At 49.2% G+C, this 9,839-nt stretch overlaps 1 protein-coding gene across 3 annotated transcripts in view; it reads left to right on the forward strand.

Annotated features, from left to right (window-relative positions):
- Positions 1 to 9,839, forward strand: part of Slc24a4 (solute carrier family 24 member 4) — a 154,100-nt gene that overhangs the window by 137,700 nt on the left and 6,561 nt on the right. For all 3 annotated transcript variants that reach the window (XM_063241431.1, XM_023561884.2, XM_023561883.2), the window contains 4 exons: positions 2,538 to 2,704; positions 5,884 to 5,998; positions 9,105 to 9,217; positions 9,582 to 9,647. In XM_063241431.1, coding sequence (XP_063097501.1) covers positions 2,538 to 2,704; positions 5,884 to 5,998; positions 9,105 to 9,217; positions 9,582 to 9,647 — 461 coding nt within the window. The remainder of the gene's footprint in view (positions 1 to 2,537; positions 2,705 to 5,883; positions 5,999 to 9,104; positions 9,218 to 9,581; positions 9,648 to 9,839) is intronic.

The following is a 9,839-nucleotide window of genomic DNA, read 5'->3' on the forward strand; positions in this document are numbered from 1 at the left end:
AAAGCTCCTTTGAACGTATTTTTAAACAGCTAATTTAAAGCTTATCTAATAAACTCAACATTTAGTCTCCCTCAGTGGGCGTTTATGGGCTGTATAGGCAGGCAGTCCTTAGTTTGTACATCCTATAATTTTGTTACTGTTATAGAAAGTTGGGCATCTTACGTAGTACAGTGTGACAGCTCTAGGATTTACATTCTTCCCCCTTCTAGGGTCCATTGTTATTTTTATTATGCTATTTGTTGTTCTTTGAGACGGGCTCTCTTAAGCTACTCAGTCGCCCAGGCTGGGCCTGAACTTGCAACTCTCCTGCCTCAACCTCCCAGAGTGCTGAGATTACCCAGGATTACTCTGGGTCTCCCACCACCACCACCATTTTGCTGTCATTGTACAGTTTGCAGCTCTGTATCACGCTTTCCATTTGCCTTATTCTGATCGAGCCTTACCGTGCTTGAGGCTGAGATAAGAGCTTAGGGTGGGCGCCGGTCTCTGCTAAGAAGCAAGCAGCACGCATGCAACCTTGACGGTGCACAGGGCCCCTTAGATTCCCAGGAGCAGATGGGAGCTTTGCCCTAGAGGCCCCTGCCAGCCTGGATCTTGTTCCCCAGCTTTTCCTCCTAATGTGTTTGGTGAGCCTCCCGTTCACCCCGGGTGCTGTCTTCCACCTCAGACACCGGGATTGAATCCTTGCCTCTGATTGCGTTCCTCGAACACCTGAGAAAAGACTTTTCACACTGGGGATCTCTGGTCCAACAGAGAGTCGTCTTGAAAATGGAAGTGGGCACTTCCAGTGACCACCCAAGAGCTTGAGTAACAATCATGCTGTGGAAACAGACACCCAGCATGCTTTGCAAACAGGGCACTTAGAGACTTTCATTGCTTTTATTTTTATTAGTCCATGTTTGCAGTACATGATTCCAGTCTTCATAAGGAGTCAGCACATGTACATAGCACAGCTTAATTCTTTTTACGTGCCCTTCTCCTCCTCTCCTTCCTCCTCCCTCCATCTCTCAGTCCTCTTCCCACTTGTGGATCCGTCTCCCTGTTTCCTGTCACCTGTCCTTTATTTTGCTCTTCAGTTTATTTCTACTTTGGGTTTTCATTACACTCATGAAATACCTAAGCTTGCGTGTCTGATTTTATTTCACTTAACATTATGGTCTCGAGGTGCACCCCTGTCCCACAAATGTTTTCCTACAAATGTTCCTACTGTGTTTTTATAGCACAGCAGCACTCCGTTGTGTATAAACACCTTATTTTCCATGTCTATTCACCTGTTGATGGACATGTATAGGCTGCTTCCAAGATTTGGCTGTTTTGAGTTGTGCTGCTATAAATACAGGTATGCACGTGTGCTGTAAGATGCTGCCTTTAACTCTTTCCAGAGGGTGCCTGTAAGCTAGGTCAGATGTAATTTCTAGGTATCTCTAACCTGATAGCCGTAGTGGTTGTTAAATTTATGTTCCCACCAAAAGCATTACAGAGACAACCTGTAGAGGCTCTTTCTAGAGCATACTCACCCACAGTTTGGACACATGAACCCACTTGGCCCAGTCTGCCTCCTCCGGTGGCTGCCAGGCTGCTCCTTTTCCTGGCACTGCGGCTCTTCAAGGCTATTCCTAAGCAGGTGGAAGGGAACAGAGAACGGAAAGTTAAGATGCTACAGAGCTTCCTGGTCTTACCGAGATCCGGCTGATTTTCTGAAGTAAACTTTCAACCTTTGATTAATTTCCAGAATTCTGAAAAAGGAGATTTTAGCCATTCCCACCTTTGTCCACGTTGTGAAGACAATTGTCCACGCTCACTGGCTTTGCCAGCAACCTGGTCCTCAGCCGTCCGGGCACACATGCTCTGCGCTCATTAAGTGCACCATGTTTGCATCTAGTGGCTTAATGAGGCCACTTCTCCCAATGGGGATTCCTTGTTAGGGTCCAGTAAGATGGGGAGCACTAGCCAGGACACCCACATTTTAGTCTCGCTTCTGCTGCAGGCTGACTACATAACCTTGGAGCAAAGGAGCTGAGCTTCGCACACCACCTACTGTGTACTAGCTGTGTGCCTGGTGTTTTATGTACACTGTATCACATCTTCTTGCACAGACAGAGATAGTGTCCCTGGTTCACAGGTGAAGAAACTAATCAGATACAATGTACTCAGCACTGTCCTGCATGTGGCCAGTACTCTGCATGTTATTGTTCTGTTGCTCTTGTGTTGCTGTAAACTTTACCATCAGAGGAAGAAGTAAAGTTGTAGTGATTGTGCCAGGTCACTTGAATTGCAGATCAAATTTGTCTGATTCCAAAGCCCATCCACTGTCCACATCTCCACTGCAGTTCCCTGGTTCTGTGCCAGATGAAGGATTTGAACTGATAAAAGTTATTCAGTCAACAAGCACAGGCTCAACCGTCTGCTTCCATGACATGATAGAAGTCTGTGATTCCCCAGTTGCTTGGAGTCACATCAGTGGCATTCTTTTATAAGAAGGTATGTAACACAGTGTCTTTATCTCCCCTACTTCCTTGTTCCTTTGTTTCCTGCAGAGGCCAGAGGGGACAAGGCCAAGTGGGTGTTCACCTGGCCCCTCATCTTCCTCCTGTGTATCACCATTCCCAACTGTAGCAAGCCCCGCTGGGAGAGGTTCTTCATGGTCACCTTCGTCACCGCCACTCTGTGGATCGCCGTCTTCTCCTACCTCATGGTGTGGCTGGTGAGTGGGCAGTGGTGGATGAAGGAAGACTGGGCTCAATGCATCATGGGAATTGCTGGTCCACTTTGGTCAAGCTGCTGACCTATCTGCAGCTTATTTCTCTGGAGAAAGGGTTCTCACAAGGATGCACAGTACCATGCTATCTGCACTTATATAAGTGCCTTTTTATCTCATCTCAACTCCCCATGAGACAAGCATTTTTATTGTCCCCATTTTACAGATGGGGAAAGCAATGTGTTCAAGATTTCCCCACTAGTGAGTGTTAGAGGTGGAATGGGTTGCCAGCATTGGCCTCCGGGTCCATCATCTCAACCGCTGTCCTGAGCTGCCAGTTACTTCAATACTGAAATTCTCAGATGCCATCAGACAGACGATTTGCAGGTGAAGAAGTGCTGGCATGGCTTTTTGTAAGCTCCTCTGACCACATATGCCAGCTCCTGCTCAGAACTTTGACTGACTGGGCCAGGATGTGCTGGCCCATGCAAGTGCCCCTCCCCTGTGCTCTATGATCCACCTTCAGAGCCCTCTCTTCCTCATTCTGAGTGAGGAGCAAGAGAGGCTCATGGTCACGCACGACTGTGGTTCAGTCCATGGTGAAGGAGGCCCCGCCAGCCACCCCTGCCTCTATGGCTGACCTCGAGTCACTGCATTGTCCTCCCTATGTCTGACCCAGGGGCTGAGATGGCTCTCGTTCTTGACCTGAGAGGCAGCCAGGCCGGGAGAGTTGCCACAGGCACGCAGCCCCCTGTCCCTTAGCTCCAGAGGAAAGGTGCAGTGTTGTGGGGACAGAAGAGGAGGGCGCGCAAGGAAAGGTGTGAGTCCTGGTTCTACCTCAGAGGAGCCATGAAACCTGGGCAAGCGGCTCAACTCCCTGAACCAGGGCGAGCGCCTCTCGGAAGTGGGGTGGTCACCAGTCTTACAAGCCCACCGGGAGAAAAGGGGAGCCTGCCATTGCTGGCACAGGGCGAGTCCTGGCTCTGCGCCCAGCCAGCTCCAGCTGCTTACCGTCCCCATTTCTTTACTGTCCAAAGCCGCCCAGCAAGAGGTGATAATAAAAACTGCACTTTAAATGCATTGAATTTTCACATCTTAGTTCTTCACGTAGAGACCAGCCAATCTTTGCATTTTAAGGAAAGGATCCAATTGTTCTTAGTAATAGGTATTCCCAAACAACAGGGAAATTTAGCTCAGCGGCATAAGCTTGCAATCAGGTGGTCGTGAGTTCGATCCCCAGTACCGATAAAAAAGAAAAAGACAAAAAAAAATCATGACATTTGAGTAGATATGAGAATTAGGAAGATCAATTAAGAAATGTATGAATTTTTTTCTTCTCTAATTAATGAAAATAACAGGATTGTTAAATCAGTTCTAATTAGCAAGCAGTTAGAACACTCCCATCCACACCCTCTTGACCTACAGATCCCACCCTCATTTCCTGTTTAATTTCTCTTTTGAGACAGAGCCTCACTAAGCTGGCCTGGAACTCAGCATGTGGCCCAGGCTGGCCTTGAACTTGTGGGAATCCTCTTGGCTTGATGTCCTGGGGGCTGTGATTGCAGGCGTACACCACAATGCAGAGCCCCCTCCTTGTTTCTTAAACTTCTCTGCTTGGCCTGGGGTCATAGGAACCACTTAACGGGACACTCTGACCTGCTGAACTTCAGATGGCCTCAATTGAGGGCCTAGGAGAGCCTTGATAATAGAAATCTGTAAACAAGCTGGGCATGGTGCCAGTGGAGAAGTGTGGGGCCCACACACGCTGGCTGCAGGCCAGGGCTAAGCTTTGCACTTACAAGCCATGGTTCATCCGGGGCTGCCTGAGAGCCTTGTGAAGCTCATCACCCTTACTTTCTTTCTTCCCATTGATCACAAACAAAGGATTGAAATAGAAGACAAACATACTGCTGTGAGCATCTGGCACAGCCAGCCACTATCACCTTATGTTTTCTTATCTCACCCTCATTAGGCCCATAAAGGATTGTAGGGCTCGGAGAAGTATGCTAGCTTATCCAGGACACATAGCCATTCACTGGGGTTGGGGCCCATGGCTGAGATGAGGGCAGCTCTGGGGGTGCTCATTCCCCATCTCTAGATGAAGAGAGGCGAGGAGTGTTGTGAACTGGAGAAGCCCAAATGCTTCCAGAGCTTCCCATCTGGCTGCTACCCAGGGCCCTAACCATCTCTCAGCAGCAACCAGGCACGGGCATCATGATCTTTAAAATACCTCTGTATCCTTTGATACAGGAGTTCTGTCCTTCGGAATTTGTCCTAAGGATGTAGCAGGATGATAAGCCAAAGATAGATGCCCAAAACAGCACAACAGAGAGACCTGAATTCGGGATGTCAGACAGGATGCATTGGCTTGGATCCCTGCTCCACTGCTAACCAGCTGTCTGCTGTGGGCACTGTTACTCACCTCTTGGAGTGTCAGTTGTTATAATTAAGGTGCCTCCCTCATTAATGGGCAGTAAATAATCAAGCACATGAGATTGTAAGAAGTATGCCACCTTGAGAATTGCCTGGTACACTGTAAGCGCTCAACAGATGTTCTTACAGCGAACAATGCTGTAAGAATAAAAAAGAGGTCATCTACAATACATAGCAGTTAGGTTTGGTGAAACCTTTCCAACTCTACAATGAAATCTAATTATCAGTTTAAAATCTGTCATAGACAAAGATTCTGTACTCACATTGTGTAACTACAAAATAGATATTAGCAGTATAAGCTAATGTCATTTTTTTCTAACACATATACCAAAAGCAAGGTCAGGGTACAGTCTAAAATAATTTTCAAGTGACCTTCCACAGCCACTCACCAGAGATACAAGCTTTTAGGCCTCACCCTGGAAGTCTAGGGGAGCAGCCTGGCAGTCTGCGTGTTAACAAGCCTTCTCTGAGACTTTCTATATTTTCAAGTTTGAGAACCACAGGCCAAAATGAAGTGTTAATGCAGATTCTCTGTGGGTCTTGAGAAATGGAAGGTAATTTTTATTTTCTTTTCCATGTTATTTTACAAGCGTTTTAATAAACCCATATTACTCATGTCACCAGAGGAAAAAAAAGTCATATTCCAGATTTTTTTTTCTTGGGTACCACATTCAAGTGAAGGGCACACAGGGTAAGGAAAGCCCCCAGGAGTTCCACTGTCAGTTCGTGCCGCCCACCCCTCTCTCCTGCAGGTGACTATCATCGGGTACACACTGGGGATCCCCGATGTCATCATGGGTATCACTTTCCTGGCCGCGGGCACGAGTGTTCCAGACTGCATGGCCAGCTTGATCGTGGCCAGACAAGGTATGGATCTTGCCCTGGTCTGCACAGCCATTGGCGTCAGCCTGCTGACCCTGTATCTTCCCCAGCTAAACTCGGTGACCAGGTTGTGAAGTCTGCCATGAGGGAGATCATGAGTCTAAAGCGCCATGGGTTAGATTCCATCTGTGATGAAAACACGACCAACATGAGATGAACCTTTCTAGATCTTTGGAATCCTTTTCTTGGGTGATTGTCTAAAAATGAACGTGTCCTGAGATTGAACAGAGCCCAAGCCCAGACTTCAAGTAGCAAATATCTCCCTGTCTCAGAAAAGCAAAAAGAGCTGCTTATAAATCCAGCCATTCCCCCATTCTTCTTCTAATGGCTGGAAGATACAGCATCCTTTGCTTTGTTTTCACGGGGGTTTATTAAATGGCCCGGTGGAACAGCATGAGTGGTAATTTACAGTCTCTGAAGGCAGAGCAGGAGCTATGAAGGGTCAGTCTGGCCGTGACTCTGGGCTGCTTTTCTGCCAGTGAGGTGGCATCACAGCACGGACTGCCACAGATCTTCCAGGAAGAACAGCATCTGGAGGTCTAGGGTGGGGAAGCCCGTGCCCGTGCGGATGTTGAGTGGTAGGCAGGTGCCTTTCAGAGAATGGGGTTTAATTGGGTAACCTTGGAGGAGTGTGTTGATTTCTTGGAGCAACCATGACCACTAGGTGGCTTAGAGCAACTTAAATTTACTTCCCAGCTCTGAAAGCAAGGTGTGGGCGGGGCCTCTCCTGCAGGGAAAGAGGAGGAACCTCCTGGCCTCTTCCTGGTTCCCAAAGCTGACCGCCATTCCAGTCTCTGCCTGTCATCTCTTCCACCCAGTGTGACTTTATCTTAATGTGTTGACATCTGCAAAGACCCTATTTCCAAATAAAGTCACTGTCACAGGTTCTGGGCAGACATGACTTGAGGGCTCTTCCTCCCAGTACAGTGAGTGAGGGGAAAGCCAGTGTGTGCTGAGGGCCTGTCTGGTGTTCAGCAGCATGAACTCAGATGGGGTCAGTTACACCAGCCCCAGCGGCACACAGGTGATGAGTTCATCCTCGACTAGGGGCACACAGTGGCTGGCCAGAAGGACAAAAAAGTGTATAGTTCAAACAGCTAGTGAGGGGGAAGGTCGTGATGCAAGAAGCATAAGGCTTGAGGGGCCCCAGTAAGGTCAGTGAAGTCTCTTTTAGGAGCAAAGGACAGGACACGATCTCACAGTGGCCGAGGGGGTTTGTGGGTGTCGAGAGATGAAGCTGGGATGAGGGTGTAAGCGGGCATAAGGGTGACACCGATGTGGCTGATAGAGAGTCCAACAGACATGATTAGAATTAGACAGTTTCTTTACAACAAAGGGCTCAGAAACTCTGCTCAGAGACCATTGCACAGAGCAGGAGACCATGCGTGCCGGCCCCAGGCTCCCTGCAGGCTCCCAGTTCACAGTGTGGCCCAGGTGGCGCTGAACTGGGCACGTGTGAGAAACGGACTCTCAGGCCCTGCCTTGGCCGCACTGAATCGGCATCTGCAAGTTAACTGGACCCCTGAATGATCTGTACACTCACAGAAGTGTGAGTCACTGCCCTGAGTCCTCCGTGGGCCACACAGCCCCGTGGCTGCCTGTGCAGTACGGGGAGTCTGCTAGCCTGAGAAGCTCGTTTCCTCTGTCCGCCCTCAGCCATCTTTATTTTCTCACCCTGAGCTCCCACCAGGGGACAGTAGCAGCTCCCGAGCATTACTACTTGTTGCCATGTTTTACCAGACTGGACCCTGGAAAGGCTGTTCCCAGGGAGCTGACAGCTCAAGGGACCAAGCTGCGGAGAGTGTGCCGTTGTCCGCAAAGCACCTGGGGCAGGCAGGGAGGAGGGTGTCAGTCCAACTTGGAAGTTTGTGTGCCAGGCTCAGCAAACAACAGCAACAAGGACAGGGCGGGAGGAGGAGGTAGCCTGGCACGCAAGCAGGACAGGTGCAGACAGAGAGGAGCCGCTTGTCTCCAAGGCTGGCTGGAGCGATCCTCAGCTTTACAGCTACCAGGGTGATGTGATGGGTGATGTGATGGGCTGTGTGTGTGCAGCTGAGGACAGGCATTTCAAGTGGGACAGACTCAGCCGTCGTAAGACTGGTGAGGACAGCTTCGCTGTCTACTTTCTAATACTCTCAAGGGATCGAGGTCTTCCTCTGGTGTGGCTAACTTGATGCTGGGTGGTTAGGTAGGAACCAGAAGAATGGTGGCATAGCCAAAGCCCCTGAGATGTCTCCAGTCTGGCTGAAGGAAGATAGTTTACCCTTCCACAACCATCGGACCATAAGATCTGATGCCCTGTTATCTCAGCCAACGCCGTGGGTGCTGTTACCTCAGCACAAATACGCAATGTGGCTGGGTATATATGATCCTGGGCCAGGTGTCCTGAGACCGAGCCATTTGCAATCTGTGTGCCTTTGATCACCTTCGGCCTGAGGATCATGTCACCATCCCCTTTGGTGTAAGTAGGAGGATGAAACCGGGCCAAGCTCATGGTGCTGCCTCAGAAAATGTGAGCTGACGAACCTGATTCATTCACTGAGGTTGTCCTGACTGCATGCTCGGTGGCATGCAGCACAGATGTGTCATCTCACAGTTCTGCAGGTCAGAAGTCCAGGGTCAAGGTGCAGTAGGCAGGGCTGGCTGTTTCTAAGGCTGAGAGGGAAAAGCCTTCCCAGGCCCTCTCCTGACCATCTCCTTGGCTGTTTTCATCCTCACTGGGACTCCTCTTGTGGGCTGTCTGTGTCTAAATTTCTCCTTTTCACAAGGACACCGATTGGATAAGGCTTACCCTAATGATCTCATCCTTACCCTCTGCCTTGTTAGAGGCTCTGCCTCCAAATATGGTCACATCTTACAGCAGTACAGAACTCCAGGACTTGCACATTGAATTCTGAGACTCACAATAAGAGGGCCCTTGAGGTTTCATGAAGGGCATAGATCTCCGACCTCAGAAAGTGATCTTAGAAATGCAGAGTTGTGAAGATGGAATCGCTTTCTAAGCAACCGCATTGATAAACAGTTATAAGACAGAACGTTGGTTTTCAGTGGCCCGCTCTTGGTGAAAGAGATGTGTTGATTGTCCCCCCAGGCCTTGGAGACATGGCAGTCTCTAACACCATAGGAAGCAACGTGTTTGACATCCTAGTGGGACTCGGCGTCCCGTGGGGCCTGCAGACCATGGTTATTAATTATGGATCCACGGTAAGTTCCTTTTACTGCATAAGGAAGTAGGAAAGTTGCATGTTATAGAAAATAGTGGCATTTGCCTAGTTCTGCCCTCTTTCTTTGACAGCTCTCTGGGTAACCTAAGGGTGTTTCCAGGTAGGAGACTGTTTTCTAAGGTTTGCTCAGTGCTGTCCAGCATCTGTCCCTGTTCTAGGCCAGGTCCTCAGATGAGCAGAGTCTGGACTGGCACCCACATTGTCCTGATCCCCCACAGCCCCATGTTTACCTGAGGCCTCCATATTTACCTGACAAGGAGATGAGCAAACCAGAACACACTGGGCTTTCAGAGTAGATTGGTGAAGCTGCCCCAAGATTCGCATGCGTGTGTTTAATTTTCCAGGTGAAAATCAACAGCCGGGGTCTGGTGTATTCCGTGGTGCTGTTACTGGGCTCCGTCGCTCTCACTGTGAGTCTTTGGGCTTCAAAATTAGAACCCTCATGCGTGCTGCTTGGTGTCCAGTTCTGCCCCATCCCATGCATGACTCCAGACACCTCTCCGTCATGTGCTTCTGTCAGGGAGGGGCAAAGCTAAACACAGTTTTGCCAGGAGAACTCACGACCACTGAGCAGAGAGGATATTAACAGGGGAAGGGAATTC

Source organism: Cavia porcellus, unplaced genomic scaffold (assembly GCF_034190915.1).
Source record: "Cavia porcellus strain 051 isolate PalLab524CR breed Dunkin Hartley unplaced genomic scaffold, mCavPor4.1 scaffold_31, whole genome shotgun sequence".
Classification (NCBI taxonomy): domain Eukaryota; kingdom Metazoa; phylum Chordata; class Mammalia; order Rodentia; family Caviidae; genus Cavia; species Cavia porcellus.